Source organism: Rhinoderma darwinii, chromosome 3 (genome assembly GCF_050947455.1).
Source record: "Rhinoderma darwinii isolate aRhiDar2 chromosome 3, aRhiDar2.hap1, whole genome shotgun sequence".
Lineage (NCBI taxonomy): Eukaryota > Metazoa > Chordata > Amphibia > Anura > Rhinodermatidae > Rhinoderma > Rhinoderma darwinii.
This window is the reverse complement of record NC_134689.1, coordinates 208,089,681-208,107,607: the sequence shown is the minus strand read 5'-3', so window position 1 is coordinate 208,107,607 and position 17,927 is coordinate 208,089,681. Positions and strand designations below refer to the sequence as shown.

Sequence of the window (17,927 nt, the reverse complement as noted above, 5' to 3'; positions counted from 1 at the left end):
TTTAGCAATGTCAGCCATTTCTGTAAGTAAATGACCTTCCTCAGTACGTATACCTTTAATGTTTGTTTGTTCCTGTCTCTTCTTAGCCATAGTAGCCATCAATTTGGAGCCCCTGTTTCCATGAACATACATTTTGTTGTGATTATATAAGTATGCTTTGGCTGCCTTAAGGTTCATCAATTGTTCAAATATTCCCTCTGTACAGTAAGCTCTTGTTGAACCTCAGTCGCCAGTGATCTTTTATGTCTTCCCTCCAGATGTAATATCTTTTTCAAAACATCATCAATTTATTTTCTATGTAATTTTTTGACATGTGAACCCAGAGATATGAACTCCCCCCTCACCACAGCCTTATGAGAGTCCCAAACTATGGGCACCAGGGTTTGGTCCTGCCCATTTTCCAGAAAGAAGTTTGAGAGAACCGTTGCTACACGTTGCTTATGTTTGTCGTTATTAAGAAGGAGTTCATTGAGTCTCCATGTATATGGCTTTCGGGGTAGTGATAAAATGTTCATGTTCATGAATATTGGTGCATGGTCAAAGACTGTGATATGACCAATAGTAGAAGAAGTTACTAGTTGAACATGTTGAGACCTAACAAAGAAATAATCAATTCTTGGGTATGAATGATGTGGAGCAGAATAATATGTGTAATCTTTGGTGGATGGAAAAAAGGTTCTCCAAATATCTCTCAATTGTAAGTCAGACAATTTTCTATGGAGCGCCTTCAAACTCCTAAATGACTGTTGGGAATGTCCATTAGAGGAATCTACTAGGGGCTCTAGGGTAAGATTAAAATCCCCTCCCACAATACATATACCTGATTGAAAAATTTTCAATTGTGTCAATTATCCATTGAATCTGCTTGGTATTAGGGGCATATAGGCCAGCTATGGTAACCAGTGTGTTCGCAATCGTCCCTTTCAAGAACAGAAACCGGCCTTCCAGGTCGCTTAATTGTGAGATTGAAGAAAAAGTGATAGATTTTTTAAATCTAATTGTAACCCCCCTTTTCTTGGAGGAGTGATGCTGTGAATGGTACCATTTGGAGAAATATGTACATGGTAAAGTCGGGAGTTTACCCTGAGCAAAATGTGTTTCTTGCAAGATCGCTATGTCCGTGTGGTGTGATCTGAGAGTTTGGAGAATTCTAGACCTCTTTGTGGGCAAGTTCAACCCCTTTACATTCCAAGAAGTAACATGTACTGTGGACATTATACAATAATAGATTACTTATAATGTTAACAGAAATCAAGTTGAAAAAATTAATCAACTATTAAACAGGATAAACCTGAGTCAATAATTACAATGAATTGACTCCAAGTAGGACATTAGCAAAATAACAATTGCCCAGATATCGGGAGATATGAGGGGAAAGAATTAAGTACATGCACAGTATACACAAGTTAATACATAAACATCAAAAATATTAGAGATTGTATGAGTCTATGTAAGCATGGATAGGAGGCACATCATTAGATATACAAATCATAGCATTTTCCTCCCATGGATCAGCTCTACAGAACTATTTATATATCATAACTTTGTTTGAAAGAATTAACATAAAAAACAATCAAGTGATGTTCAAGGACTACTTGCCAAGCAATTTTCCGAAGATGGAGGAGAGCACTTGCGTGAGGAGCAATCTTTAGCAGGAAACCGCGGCATAATTTCCGGGAGATCCGGGAGTCCCGCAACGTCTGTGATCAGTAGCCAGGACAAGGGTTTAGTCGGATCAAGTCCCAGGTCGTCATATATGGGGAGAAGATCTTCTGGACGTTTAATGATCCTTAGAGTGCCCCTGAGCACAAACGATAAGCCGAAAGGGAAGAGCCAACGGTAGGAGATGGCTCTATCCCCAAGAATGTCCGTTAAAGGTTTCAGTGGTCTCCGCTTGTTGAGAGTTACCGGAGAGATATCTTAAAAGATAGAAATCTTATGACCATCTGTAGCGTCCATGGCCGTGGGCCGTCGGGTTTACTCACCTCCCGACGCCCGCAGCCATGGATCCGTGAGCGCTGGTCCCCATCTCCTTCCTAGGAGACGCCAGCGCTCACTTCCGCTCCGTTCTGCTGTGTCCCGTAGGGTGCGCGCGCACGCTCGTGCCTGGCCTCAAAGGGCCAGCGCGCGCAAATCGGAAGTCGTCATCATCAACTGCCACGACTTCCTGGTCTATAAGAAGGCCCCAGGCCTTCTAATCCTTGCCTGAGCGTTGTTAGTTTTCCCAGTCTTCTTGCAAATGGTCCCTTAGTGTTTCCCATTCCAGTTGTTACCCGTGTTCCCTGTTCCTGTTTCCCGTGCTGTGCCTTTAGTAGCTGGTCGTGCCACGTCCTGTGTCATCTGCCACGTCCGGAGGAATCCGCCACATCCTGTGTCATCTGCCACGTCCGGAGGAATCCGCCATGTCCTGTGTCATCTGCCATGTCCGGAGGAATCCGCCACGTCCTGTGTCATCTGCCACGTCTGGAGGAATCCGCCACGTCCTGTGTCATCTGCCACGTCCGGAGGAATCCGCCACGTCCTGTGTCATCTGCCACGTCCGGAGGAATCCGCCACCTCTGGCGCAACCTGCGGCACCTGTGTCATCCGCCACGTTTGGCGTTATTTGCTGCACCCATCTCCATCTGTGCCAGAGCTGAGGCCACCGTCTGGCCTATCCAGGTACCCTTGTGCGGGACATTGTATTTCTGGGGTTTCCTGTTGTTTGGCCAGCTGCCTCCCCGCTACGGCGGTACGGCCTAGTGGGTCCACTAACCCGCTCCGTGACACCATCATGAGTCACATCCTGGATTTCTCTCGACTTCCGAAGAACAGCATCTCGATGTGTAGAGTTGAGAATTCTGCAAATTATATCACAGGGCGGTTCTCCATCCTTAGGCTTAGGTCTCAATTCCCTATGGGATCTTTCAATCTCCAAAGACGAAGCTAAGTCAGCATTTAATAGCGATTTCAGGATGGCATTGGTAGTGACCATTATCTCAGTAACCGGGACAGATTCCGGCACTCCTCTCAAGCAGAGATTATTCCTCCTACCTCTATTGTCCAGTTCTTCGACATAAGTAAGAAGGCTATTCAGGTGAGTTTGGCAGGTTTGTAAAGCGTCAGTTGTGGCTTTGCCATGATGGAGGAGCGAACGCTGAGTTTCCTCCAGGTGTTCGACCCTGCCATTGAGTTGTCTCATTTCATATTTGATGTCTTTCAATTCTTTCACAACTGGTTTAAGAGCATTTTCAATTATTTTCTGCATAGTTTGCTGCGACAGGTGAATAGACGAGGAGGCTCCCCTTGGATCTTCCTCCCCTGAGCTGTCCCCCGAGGAGTCCATATTCTCAAACTCCGGAGTCGGAATGGGTGAAGGTTTAGGTGGTACTCTCTTAGTAGATGGGGGTCGTTGTGTAAGAAATGTATCCATATCAGATTGCGATTTCTTGTGTTGTTTTGGAATACTACACCCCTCTTGTTTGCCAATTTTCACCATGTTTGACAATCTACTTATCGCTCGCTGTCATAGGAAAGCTCAATTACTGTGATGTTGTAGATAGTATTTGCTAGTATAACATAATTCCCCTGTATCTTTCCCAAAGGTAGATCAAATGCTGGCCATCACAAACATTTCCATGACGTGCCAGGAAAAAGTCGGTCCTCAGACCCTAATGGTAGTGCATCCAGCAGCAAATATTGAACTTTATCTTCCCAAGTCAATAGGATGTGCAAGTCAAGTTGTAAATTGCACTATGGATGCAGCTGAAAAAAATTGGAGCAGTGCCCCTTTACAAAAATATTGATGCTTTTAGTACCGACAGTCACTATCATTGTCCGTTGCTCCTGTGACTGAAATAGACAGTCGCAGAGGGGGTCAGACAAAGCGTCAGCACATGTTCAGCAAATGGGATAATGTCAGGGTACAACAGGTGCCCAGCTGGAGCAATGTGAGGACAGTAGGAGTGTGTTGAGACCGCAGGATGCACTCTATAGGGGAGTTTAAAATGGCGGCCGTGCCTCTGGAAGTCTCTTCAGGGGAGCCTGTTCAGTGCCCAGCAATCCCACTAATCTTGCAGGGTACAGTCCAGGAAACCAGTGCTCTCGATTAGTGCGTATCCTGCGCTTCTCGGCTCCCAAAACAGCACTTCCAGTCCGGCGGGAGCGCGGCCCGCGCACTTCCGGTCTAAATCGAGGCCGGGGATCCGTCTTCTCGACTAGGCCCAAACTTAAAAGTGGTCCAAACCGGTCAGAACCGGTGTTAAAATGTGCCCCAGAGCAGCGGGGATCTAATGGAGATGATGGCAGGACCACTCCAGTACCCAGGCGATTAGATGAAGGCAGATTGGATATGAGCTGGCTGAGCTCTGCAGGAACACGTCTGCTCTCCCCAACGTCCAAGCCACGCCCTGTGGCTACTGAGAATTGTTGTTGTGGCCGTGTGTGACATTTACCATCACTCCTGTCTTCGTACCATCAATTTTTTTACAAAAGCTGCACTGTGCCCTACCCTGGAGCGAGGGTTGGTGAACATGTATTCAAGTTGGAATTTAAATTAGGATTGAGAGTAAGAACCCTTAAATTTCCCATAAGGTTTTCTCGGGTATTCCATTGTGTATTTTGAAATACATCCTAAACTGATTTAGTTTTGCCGTTGACCAGTGTTTAATAAAAAGAGTTTCCATTTGTCAACTTTTTTCTTTTTTTTTTGCTTAAATCTCCTTGTGTCTTTCCACTTCTATCTTTTCCAGACCAATTAATTTTTTATGGTGCAATATCGTGGGTGGGTCAAGGGCTAACGAGAGGAGAAATATGTTTCTCATGGCCGCCAGGAGTATCAATCTATTTTGCTATTGTTGTTGTAATTAACCCCTTCATGACACAGCCTGTTTTGGCCTTGTGATTTTTTTCAAATCTGACATGTGTGAATTTATGTGGTAATAACTTTGGAATGCTTTTACCTATCCAAGCGATTCTGATATTTATTTTCTCGTGACAAATTGTATTTTAGGTTATTGAAAAAATTAGGTCGATAAATTCAGTATTTATCTGTGAAAACACCAAAATTTGGAGAAAATTAGCAAAAATTTGCGTTTTTCTAAATTTTAAATGTATCTGCTTGTAAAACCGAGAGTAATACCACACAAAATATTTACTAGTTATCATTTCCCATAAGTCTACTTTATTTTGGTATTGTGTTTATGTTTTTATTTTTATTTTGGCTTAGAACTTTAACAGCAATTTCTCACATTTTCAAGAATTTTTTTTTATGGACCAGTTAAGTTCTTTAGTGCCTTTGAGGGCCTTACATATTAGAAAGTCCGCATAAATCACCCCATTTTAAAAACTACACCCATCAAAGTATTCAAAAACAGCATTCGAAAGTTTCTTACCCTTTAGGCGTTTCACAGGAATTACAGCAAAGTATAGGTGAAATTTAGAAATTATATTTTTATTGCTGAAATTTGAATACATTTTTTTCGTACCACAGAAGGTTTTACCAGAGAAATGCAACTCATATTTATTGCCCAGATTCTGCAGTTTTTAGAAATTTTCCACATGTAGTCACGTTTTTCCACGTGTGCTAATGGACTGAAACACAGGCCTCAGAAGCAAAGGAGCACCTAATGGATTTTGGGGCCTCCTTTTTTTAGAATATATTTTAGGCACCATGTCAGGTTTGAAGAGGCTATTGGTGCCAAGACAATGAAAACCCCCAAAAGTGAAACATTTTGGAAACTACACCCTCAAGGAATTTATCTACGGGTATAGTTAGCATTTGAACCCCACAGGTTTTTTTTTTTGCTTAATTTATTGGAATTAGTCTCTGAAATGAAAATCTACTTTTTTTCAGAAAAAATGTAGAAATGTTTAATTTGTTCAAAGGAATAAAGGAAAAAAGCATCCCTACGTTTGTTAAGCAATTTATCCTGATCCTGGCAATACTCCATCTGTGGTAATAAACTGCTGTGTTGATCTACGGCAGGGCTCAGAATGGAAGGAGCGCCATTAGGATTTTGGAGCGCAGATTTTGCTGGAATGGTTTTCGGGGCCATATCAAATTTGCAACGCCCTGGAGGGACCAAAAGTGGAAACCCCCAAAAGTGACCCCATTTTGGAAACTACACTCCTCAAGGAATTTTTTTTGGGGTGTATTTAGCATTTTGACCACGCAGGTTTTTTGCTGGATTTATTGGAACTAGTTTGCGAAAATGAAAACCTACTTTTTTCTGAAAAACTTAGAAATGTTTCGTTTTTACAGGGCATAAAGGAGAAAAAGCACCCCAACATTTGTAAAGCAATTTCTCCCGATTACGGAAATACTCCATATGTGGTAATAAACTGCTGTTTGGACCCACGGCAGGGCTCAGAAGTAAAGAAGCGCCATTTGGAGCACAGATTTTGCTGGAATGGTTTTCGGGGCCGTGTTGCGTTTGCTGAACTCCTGAGGTACCAGTACAGTGGAAACCCCCAACAAGTGACCCCACTTTGGAAACTGCACCCCTCAAAGAATTTATCTAGTGTATGATCAATTTCATTACCCCATAGTTGTAGTTAATTGTGCACTTGCAATGTTTTGTTGTATGTACATTTTCACTGTTACACCCTTCAGGGGCTTGTCCAGCAGAGGAATCCCCAGCCTGAGCGTCGGCAAAGCTCTGGCCGGGGAATCCGGTCCAGGAGGATCCCCTGACGTCACTGTCCATATATGTCCAAACAGGAAGTAGAAAAGAGAGGTAGCACTCCAAACAGATGTTTTCAGAAAAGTGAATTTATTCTCCAATCAGTGCAATAAACAGTGCACTGTTTGCAGAATAGCTACAATTAGCCCAGAATACTTCTGCACTATAAAAGGGGCTCTGCCCTCTTGATCTTTGCCTGAGCGTTGTTGTGTTACCTTAAGTTTGTCCTTGCAAATGGTCTCCTAATGTTTTCCAGTTCCTAGTGTTTCCCGTTACTGCTGCCTGTACTCTGTATCCCTTGTTACCATGCCTCTGTGCCTTCAAGACTTGGAGTCGTGTTGTGCCTTCCACTGCATCTATTGTGTCGCACCCAGCTGGGTGTCTGTCTACTGTCAGAGCCTCATCTTAGCCTGAATCCACCGCTACTGTCTACATTGCCTCAGGTACCCTTTCAAAACTATAGACTTTGCATTATACCTGTTTGGCCAGCTGCTATCCCGCTACGCGGTATGGCCCAGTGGGTCCACAGCCCACGCCGTTACAACTACATTTTCAATACTACATTCATTTTGTTTCACGCTTAGAATTTATGAAATTACATCGGTCAAATCTAAAATATAATGGTGAAGGTAACATCTCAACCATTAATGCAATTCTCATTACAAAGAAATGCTTTAAAAATAAGTCTCTATAACCTTTATTTCTATGTAATGTTATTTCTATGTAAATAAAAAATGATATTTATTAATGTTGCTGTGAGATTACAGTATTAAAAGTCAGGGAATTTCATCATTTTGATGGCAGATTTATGAATGAGGCGAGCACACTTTGTAATACTTAACACAGCCTACAAACAGACGTGTGTGTGATCCGAATGATGCATAATGCATGTCTCGCTCCTTTTCATTATGTGAAATATATGGATCCTTTGCTGAAAGCAGTGCATAATAAATCCCCCTAGTACTCTACCATAAGGGAAATAAATCCTTAGCAGACTCATCAGTACTTTAATAGTACATTGTAAAGATTGCTTGACTGTGGATTGTTGCCCACATCAATAAAAAAAAGGTTCATCATTTGCTTACACTGTAATCTACCTGTGTAAATATCAGAAGAGATTGCCTAATTAATTTAACTATGTTGTAAAGGATTAAGCCTTACATAAAGGAGTTTTTCTTTAAAAAAATAATTTTGTGGCTAATGTAAATACTGGTTTGTGGTTTTGATTTGGACTTTAAAGAACTATCCTAGACCTATAGACATAATGTAATAATAAAATAAGAAATTGAATTCTTCTTCAGCTCTGTTAACATTCTTTTTATTTCCAGCCTTATATAAGCAACCTTCCACACAAGTATTTAGATGGGATTGGATGCAGGACAATTACATGTATTGTACTCACACCTGCTTATTCCTGTCAAACTTATAGTTAAGAATTTAAAATTGGCCTCTACGCTGATGATATTATACTTACATGCTCTAATTTGGAATGCTCAATGACAGCTTGTAAAAAGGTCTCTAATTATAAACTAAATAAAAAAATGCCAAATCTTGGGAATACACTGCTCGGATGCTCTCAGGGACTCCCTAAAAAAGAAGTTCCAATATGAATGGACAGAAAAGTGTTTTGCCTACTTTGGAATATTTATTTCATCTACGTATCAGGCACAATGCTTATAAGCTAAGGTCCCAGGTTTTAGATAAACTCACATAATATAGGAGAACTGTCTTTTCCTGGATTGCAAAAAATAATGTTATCAAGATGAATATAGTGCAACTCATACAATACACTTTTAGATGTATTCCACTCCTATTCCCGAAATCCTTAATTAGGCTAAGTTCACACTATAGTTGTCTCCTGTTTAGGTCTCTAACGGAGAGGAAGAGATGACCAAAAGTCCAAAAGGAAAGCATCGCTTCCGTTTAAATTACCATTGATTTCAATAGTAATTCTTTTATTTCAGTTGAATTCCGTTTGTCTCCGTTCGGTAGGTTTCCATTCTTTTACGGAAGCAAAGGTGCAGTTTGCAGCACTTTGGTTTCCGTGAAAAAAAACGGAAACCTAGCGAACAGAGGCAAATGGAATCCAACTGAAACAAAATAATTACCATTGAAATCAGTGGTAATTCAAACGGAATGGACTTTTGGTCCTCTCTTCCTCTGACGGAAGAGACCTAAATGGGAGACAATGGTAGTGTGAACTTAGCCTTAAAGAAACAGTGTCGCCACAAATTTTTTTTTTATATCAGTTTGATGTTAGTGTTTTATTAAAAACGTTTGCATTTATTTGTGTGTTTGTGTGTTACTTTTTTTTATTTTTACACTTTTTCTTCCCTATGGGGGCTGCCATTTTTTTTTCCATTTCTGTATGTGTCGATTAACGACACATACATACATGGAATACGGCAGCTCCAGTCCCGTAGGGACTGCGAACGGGGCCCGTTCCATCCACTATGGTGTACGCCGTCTGTGTGGGAATGGCGCATGCGCCGCTCCCACACAGTCCAATTTGAAATGCGCGCCGTCCGGCGCCATTTTCCTGTGGACCGGAAGTCGCGGCCGGACAGTAAGATTACAACTTCCGGTCGCGGCTTCCGGACTTGTGCACATGGAGCAGCGGCAGCAGACGGAGCGGACGGTCCGGTGGGAGCGGTGGCGACTGGAGCAGGTAAGTGATTTCTATGTATGTTCGTGTTTTACTGTGTGTTTACTAGTGTATGTTAACCTACTACACTGTGTGTTAGCTCAAAAAATGGCGACACACAGTGTAGGAGGTTAGACCGTTCAATCCCCTCGTTTCTCCCGGCACTAGCCAGGATAAAGGAGGGGGGGATTCTGAGAGCTCACTAGAGCGAGGGATTTTTTCCCAATTTTGCAGCATAAAGCAATGTGGTTGCTTTACCACATGCAATGCTGCAATTTTTGGAATTGCTCCATCTAGTGACCAGCAATGGAAAATATTATAAATTGAATCCAATTTATAATATTTCCTGACTCGTGAAAAAAATAAAAAACATTAATGTTTAATCACCCACACACTAATTGTTTAACTAAAAAAAAAATACATTTTTTGCTAACAACACATTCCCTTTAAGGAAATAAGTGATCTGACTCTCAAATTTGTTTGGGGCTCTAAAGGATCAAGAGTATCAAATCATGTAATATTTAGTTGTACGAATATGGGAGGAATGGGAGTTCCCAAAATCTAGAGCTACCAAATTGCGGCAATATTAGAACCTTTACAATTCTATTGACAGGAAGTAATTGAAGAACCCTGGGTGCATATTGAATAGACGCAAATGGGGGAACCATCACTTAAAGGTATTCTAGTCAAACCAATAACGGGCCAGTGCGGAATCCCTGACTTAGGTCTAGACTCCATAAGCACAGTCATAAAAATGTGGGGTAAATATATTATATAAACGTCGCCTCTTAAGCTGAAATTGGCTGAACTTCGTCTCATCGCTTTTTCATTTTTCCTTGTAGAATTGGCTCTTTGGAAGAGCTGTGGGATGGTACAAAAATGAAACAATTTTTACACCTAATAGATATAATTTTCCTAAATCTCAGCATATTAGAGAATTAGATTTCTTCTGGTGAAAGATGATCTAATTGGTCGACTAATGGATAAGAGATGTAAACTATTTATATATAGTGCTTTCTTACTGTCATGATTCGTGAGTATGTGGACCCACTAGGCCCCATTGCCGCAGCGGAGCAGCAGCTGGCCAAATAACAGTGCTAGTACAAGAGTACCTTTGATAGTCCAGACAGTAGTGGAGGCTTAGGCACAGATGAACATGAAGGCAGATGACGCCACTCTTGGCGGATGATATCAGGTATGGCAGATGGCACCAGACGTGGTGTGAGACAGCAGGCGTGACAGATGGCACAACACGACTCCAACACTCTATAGCTCAGGAACAAAAACAGCACGGGACACAGGATACAGGAAGCAGGGCACGGAAACAGGATAACACTAAGGGACCATTTGCTAAGACTAACATGGGTATACACAACGCTCAGGCAAGGAGTAAAAGGGCAGAGCCCTTTTTATAGTCCAGGGTGATCATGGGCTAGTTGTTGATTTTTTTACATGTGCGCGAGGTGGCCCTTTAAGGTTGGGCGCGTGCACCCCGCTGGACACAGCAGAGCAGAGCGGAACGGAGTGCTGGCGTTTCCTAGGAGAGAGATGTCACAAGTCCATTGCAGCGGCCGTCGAGGGTTAAGTCAGAACGACGGTCCACGGCCATGGATGTTACAATATCCCCCCTCTTACGCCCTCTCTTCTTGAGACCATAGCGAAAGAGGAATTTCTTAATGAGGGTAGGGGCATTGGGGTTCTCTTCTGGCTCCCAGGACCTCTCCTCTGAACCAAACCCCTTTCAATCCACCAAATAAAAAGTTATTGTTCCTACTTTCTTGAAGTCCAGGATCTCCTTAATCTCGAACACATTGGAAGAACCGCTAGGAGCAACTGTAGGGCTAGCAGTTTTAGTGTAGCGGTTCAGGACCACAGGCTTCAGGAGGGACACATGAAAGGAGCTGGGGATCTTGAGGGTAGGAGGTAGCCGAAGCTTATAAGAGACAGGGTTAATTTGTTGCAGGATCTCAAAAGGTCTGAGGAACCTGGGAGCAAATTTGTATGAAGGCACCTTCAAAAAGGATATTCCTTGAGGACAGCAAGACTTTGGTACTCGGAAGATACTGAGGTGGCTCTGTTCTCCTAGTATCCGCTTTTCGCTTCATGCGATCGACTGCAAGCAAAATAGTGGAACTAGTTTGCTGCCAGATCTGTAGAAAGTCCCCAAATGCAGAGACAACTGTGGGTACCTGGATTGTAGCCAAAACAGAACGGTGTGGAAGCAGTGGACTCACTTGTATGGTTGTTGTATGAGAACTCGGCCCATGGAAGAAGTTGTACCCAGTCATAATGCTGCATGGAGATGAAGTGGCAAAGATAATTCTCCATGATTTTGTTAATCCTCTCGACTTGGCCATTGGACTGGGGATGGTAGGCTGAGGAAAAGTCCAATTTCACATCTAGGAGATTACAGAGGGCTCTCCAGCATTTCAAGGTGAACTGAACCCCCCGATCAGAAAGAATGTGAAGGGGCAAGCCATGCAAACAGAAGATGTGGTGGATGAAGAGTTTAGCCAGTCAAGAGGCAGAAGGTAGGCTCGTCAACGGGATAAAATGTGCCATCTTCGACAACCTGTCCACCACCACCCAGACTGTATCGCATCCTGCTAAGGAAGGAAGATCTGTGACAAAGTACATTGCTATATGCTGCCAGGGAGAGTTGGGCACAGACAGAGGTTGGAGTAGGGGTGAGGTGGCGTCTCAGACTTCCAAAGAAGCTCTACATAGCAAATTCTCAGACTGTGTTGGCCATCTTGGAGAGCGGAAAATGGGGAACCGGAAAGTAGTAATGGAAACCGCGTCATTAAGGAGCATAGCAGCAGGTCACTTCCCTTTATATTTCCAATGCATAGTAAATTTGTCTTTTTGGACAGGAGGGTGGTTTAAGGATGGATTGGAGGGATGCAAGAGTGTAAGAGGGGAGGTCATGGAACAGGATGTTGATGTCGTTTATGATGACAGCATGTACTAGCATGTTTATTGACTCATGGCCAAGGAAAGAGCGGATTCAAAAAAATGTTTTTAAGGTGGAGATGGCAGGAGGTGGTAAGGGCCTGGATGTGTGGGGCCTGAAGGACAGGGCGGAATTAATGGATATCCTGAGACAGAGGACTTATGAGACTGTAATTGACAGTTCTGATATTTGGGATTGAATGGGATGAGAGAAAGATAACCAGCGCTGCCAGTCCATACCAGCAGTGGGGGATTTAAAAAGCAAGTATGGTCTTTTTTTTTTACTTATTTTATCTCATTTGCGGCTGAAAGATTTTTTTTGTTATGCCCGGAAAACTCCTTTAATTGAACACTGTAAAATAATATTCACTATATAACTCTGGTTTTGTGTCTGGCAAGTAGGAAATTTCATGTGAACACTTGAATATCATTAATGAAAAATAAGATGTTCTATGCTTTATTTTTGTCATTTTAAAATGAATCTTATGTTGACTTTTTCTTTTTTTTTTTTTTTTTTTACACACCTGATAAAAAAATATGCCAAAATTGCTTATGTGATCGGCTAGAGAACATATTTGATGCCATTGCTGATCAAAACACATTTTAATATCATGTAATAACTGTTTCCTGTAGCAGTAAACACATGTTAGAGGATAATGATAATAGGAGGCCCATACAAGCAATGAAGAGTAGACCACTTTTTAAAGTATTGACACAAACACATGTACATACCTTGGTTCGTGATAGTTAAGATAAGAATAATGCTCTAGCAGTTTCCAGGTAATGCCATTATCATGAGAGTAGTGGAGTAAAACACCTTCTCCTGGCTTGTTGGGGGCTTTGCATGTACTTAAGACAGATTTACTTCCGATCCGTAAAGTAAACTGCAGAAATCTGTGAATAAAATTCTTAAATACTTTAATCTTGGTAAAGTCAGTTCATGTTATTTGTCTAAGATTGTTCCATCCATCAGAAAAAATATAACGTAAGAATAAATTTTGTTCCATCCGTTTAATATGATCTTCTCTCGCGCACATCCATATTACCTGTCCGCACCTATGGTATGCCATGGGCCCATACTGCACCTAGGCATTCCCACAATTTTATTTGCTCTAACTCCATGGAAGTAAATGGTGTCATGCGGTGAAACATGAACTGCCTATGGGTAAGTAATATGGACCTGTAGGAACTCCAGCCATCACACATCGTCTGTGCACAGGACTTTGCCATATTCATGAGCCTTAGGGTATGTGCACACGAGAAGTGCCTTTTACGTCTGAAATGACAGACTGTTTTCAGACGTAAAAGCTCCTCCTCGTATTTTGCGAGTCGTCTGTGACGCTCGTAAATCTTGAGCTGCTCTTCATTTTTTTTTTAATTCTTTATTTTGTTGACCCAAGAGGTCCATTTTGTAACATAAAGGGAACATACAACAAGGCAATGTACATTTAGAATACATAATCCAAAAGCAAATGAACAGAAAAAACAATAAGTACATCGTTATACAATGGCATACTGAATGAAAAAGAGGGAATAATGACAGGGGAACACGAATCTCCAAAGAGAGGATGGAGCTAGGCTCCCAATCTAAGGAATGAGGAAAGAAGGAGAAAGCGGAAAGAAGACGGAGGGGGGGAGGAGGGGGCCCTCCACAGCATCCCATAGACAGGGGTGTTATTCCGGCTGATTAAAGGGATGCGGCTCTCAAATGATGTCTTTATAGGAGTCCGAATCCTGAAAAACTATCCATTGGGTCCAAGTTTGGCAGAACCTGGAGCATGAGTCATGAATAACGGATGTCAAGTCCTCCATATGCATGATGTCGTTAACCTGTGAAACCCAGAGGGATAGTGTGGGGGAGATGGATCCTTCCACCGTAGTGGGATGCAATGACGTGCTGCCATCACTAGAAAGTGAAGCAGGGAACGCTTATACCTGTTCGCTGGAATGTCGCAGTGATGAAGAAGGAATAAGGCCGCATCCATAGTTACATTTGTATTTGTGACTTCCATTATCACCCTTTTTACACCTTCCCAAAATGGTGTAAGGAGAGGACATGACCAGAAGGTATGAAGGAGGGTACCAATGTCTTGCCCACATCTCCAGCACATAGGGGACACTGTGGGGAAGATGTTATGTAGGCGGGCTGGGGTCCTATACCAACGTGAGAGTAGTTTGAAGCTTGCCTCTTGGTACCTTGAACAGATGGAAGTTTTTTGAGCCATAAGGAGTATACGCTGCTCTTGTGCGGGGGAGAGGGATATCCCCAGGTCCTCTTCCCATTTTGATATGTATGTAGGAGTGGGCATATCTGGGGGGTCCATGAGAATTTTGTAAATTGCGGACAATGTATGTCTAATCAAGTCAGAGCCTGTACAGAGGGTCTCTAGTGGAGTCTTTACCTCCTGGTAGGACATAGGGGTTGAGATAGAGGTTAAGAAGTGTCGCAATTGCAACGAACGCCAGTGTCCCAACGGAGGGAGATCAGCCATCTGGGCCAGGTCTGCAGCAGAAAGCCATTCACCGTCCGACAAGAACCGATCTGCACGATACCATCCCAGGGATAGCCATATACGGAAAATTGGGTCCGTCAAGCCAGTGGGAAAGGATGGATTGCCCAGTATCGGAAACATAGAGGAGGGGATTGGCAAGCAAGATGTCCTTACCGAGGGGAGATAACAGCATACTAGTGTTGGGCCTATAGTAGGGTGATGATGGAGATGCCTGAGTTGGCTACGGTGTATCCATGGAAGAGCCGATAATGGAATAGAGTAAAAACTCTGCTCCAAAGACACCCAAGACTTAACGGTCGCATGTCTGCACCAATCAACTACCCGAGCAAGATGAGATGCAATGTAGTAGGTGTGGACGTCAGGTAATGCCAGTCCTCCCGATGCCCTAGATCGGCACAATAGCGTGCGGGAAAGACGTGGAGTCTTACCATTCCACACAAACGTAATCTGAAGAGAATTGACCGTTTTAAAGAACTGCGTTGGGATGGCTATGGGAAGGGTTTGAAATAAATATAGTAGCCTAGGAAGACCATTCATTTTGAAGATGGTACAACGGCCCAGCCAAGTAAAGGTGCCTTTGGCCCATCTGGCACAATCTGCCTTAAGTTCCGCAAGGAGTGGGGGAAAATTTAATTGGAAGAGATCTCTCAGGTCTGCTGTTAAGCGAACCCCGAGATATTTCAGAGCTGTTGGAGTCCATTTAAAACTGAAAGATTGTTTCAAGGTTGCGGAAAGATGGGGTGAAAGAGAGATGTTCAGGGCCTCGGACTTAGAGAAATTAATTTTAAAATTGGATAAACTTGAAAACCGTTGGAATTCCCGCATGAGATTAGGAAGGGAGACAGTTGGACTGGTCAGAAAAAAAAGCAGATCGTCTACATAAGCCGCCACCTTGTTAGCTGCGATATTCGTTTCTAGTCCCTTCACATCCGGGTTCGCACGTATATGGCGTAAAAGGGGTTCTAGTGTCAGTATAAATATCAAGGGTGAGAGGGGACAACCCTGTCTGGTGCCGTTGTGTATAGCAAATTCATCTGAGAGAAGGCCATTTACTCGAACTCGAGCGGATGGGCATGAATATAGTGACATTATCCAGCCCATCATATGTGATCCAAGGCCCAGACGTGATAGGGTTTCTTCCATAAAGGTCCAGTTGACTCTATCAAACGCTTTTTCCGCGTCCGTAGATAAAAGCATAAGAGGTATATTGGAGATTTTGGCCTTGTGGATCAGATTGATGGCTCTAGTTGTGTTGTCACGTGCCTCTCTACCTGCCATGAACCCTGCTTGGTCCGTATGAACGACTCCTCCAATCAATGGTGCGAGACGATCCGCCAGAATTTTGGCAAACAATTTGATATCCGTATTGAGGAGGGATATAGGCCTGTAGCTGGCACATTGTGTAGGGTCTTTCCCAGGTTTGGGGATCACCGCGATATGCGCCCTAAGGGCGTCAGGAGGAATGGGGGAGGAGGCCGAGTATGAATTAAAGGAGGCTAGGAAATGTGGGCCTAGGGTCGTCAGAAACTTTTTATAATATTGAATTGTGAATCCGTCTGGGCCAGGTGCCTTTCCTGTTCGGGAGTGCTTTAAAGCGTATGAAAGTTCTTGTGTGGTAAGTGGTTCTTCCAGGCTAGTAATGTTATCTTCCGATAGGGCAGGTAGACCAGAATCTGCGATATATTTAGAAATGTTAGACCTGAATTCGCTGGATGCCACAGACGGATTGGTAGAGTCCGTATTATATAGGGCAGCGTAGAAATCCCGGAATGCGGAAGCTATGTCCAACGGCAAACGAAGCCGTGTTTGTAAGGGGGATACTATAGAGGGTATATAATTCTAGGTTTGTTGGGTCCTCAAGGCTCTAGCCAGAGACCTACTACTTTTGTTGCCATATTCGTAGTAATGACGTTTACATTTAGAAAGCGTAGCCTTGGCTCGAGCCATCAATAAAGTTCGCAGTTCCTCTCTTTTACGGAGGAGGGCGATCCTGCACTCCGGGTCATGGGAACGTTTGTGTGAGATCTCAAGTATCTCAATTTCGGACAGCAAACAGACCGTGGCCACCGCCCTTTCTTTCTTCCGGCGGGCTCCATGTTTAATAAATATACCCCTGATCACGCATTTATGAGCCTCACAGATAATGCGAGGATTGATGGTCTCCGTGGCATTAGTTGCGAAGTAGTCAGCTATATTACGTTGGATATCAGCAGTAACAACTGAGTCCGAAAGAAGCGTTGGGTTCAGTTTCCACTGAGATTGGCGGTATAGAGGGGAATGTAGAGAGAGGGTTAGGGTGACTAATGCATGGTCTGAAAAGGAAATCGAGTCAATATCAGCAGAGCGTATAGAATGCAGCGAGTGATGTTTGACGAAAAAAAGATCAATTCTGGAATATTTGTCGTGTACTGCGGAGTAAAAGGAAAAGTCCCTATCTGCTGGGTGTAGGAGACGCCACGTGTCCACTAATTGATGTTTGTGGAATGATTTCATAATGCGGCGCAGATGCGCCCTCGAGAATGAAGAAGAACCTACGGAAGTGTCTAGTGCGGGATCTAGCGCTACATTGAAATCCCCTCCCAGAACAATGGTACCCTCCCCAAACTCCTCCAGGGCATTCAGAAAGCCAACAAGGGCTGTGCATTGACCAGAGTTGGGTAGGTAAAAAGAGGCAAAAGTGTATACTTGAGAGTCAATAACTCCTTTGATCAAGAGCATCCGTCCCAATTCATCACTGCGAGACCCCCTGAACTCCCAAGGGAGAGATCTAGAGATCAAAATGCTTGTCCCCCTGGATTTCGTGTCCGGAGAAAGACTATGATATGCATTGGGGAACCATGCGTTAGAGAGTTTAAAAGGTTTTTGCTGGCATAGGTGCGTCTCTTGGAGGAATGCCACCTGTATATGTTTGCCTTTCAGCAAATTGAAAAGTATGGATCGCTTTCCAGGGCTGTGTAACCCCTTGACATTTATTGAGCCAATAGTCAGGTCCGTTTGTGTATGTTGCGACATATCTGTCCTGGCATGCGGTGGAGGGGAAGGGGAAGGGGAAGGCAAAGTAAAGGACGAAAGGAGGACAGATAGAGACAAGAAAAAAAAGAGAATGAGACGATACACAAGAAAGAGGCCCGAAGGCCGACTCCTATAAGGTACGAA

The 17,927-nt window shown here is 43.2% G+C and overlaps 1 protein-coding gene across 4 annotated transcripts in view; it reads right to left on the bottom strand.

Moving 5' to 3' along the window:
• The window catches only part of RELN (reelin), a 749,731-nt gene that overhangs the window by 236,866 nt on the left and 494,938 nt on the right, over positions 1–17,927 (bottom strand). For all 4 annotated transcript variants that reach the window (XM_075857310.1, XM_075857311.1, XM_075857308.1 and 1 more), the window contains exon 19: positions 12,991–13,152. In XM_075857310.1, the coding sequence (XP_075713425.1) occupies positions 12,991–13,152 (162 nt within the window). The remainder of the gene's footprint in view (positions 1–12,990; positions 13,153–17,927) is intronic.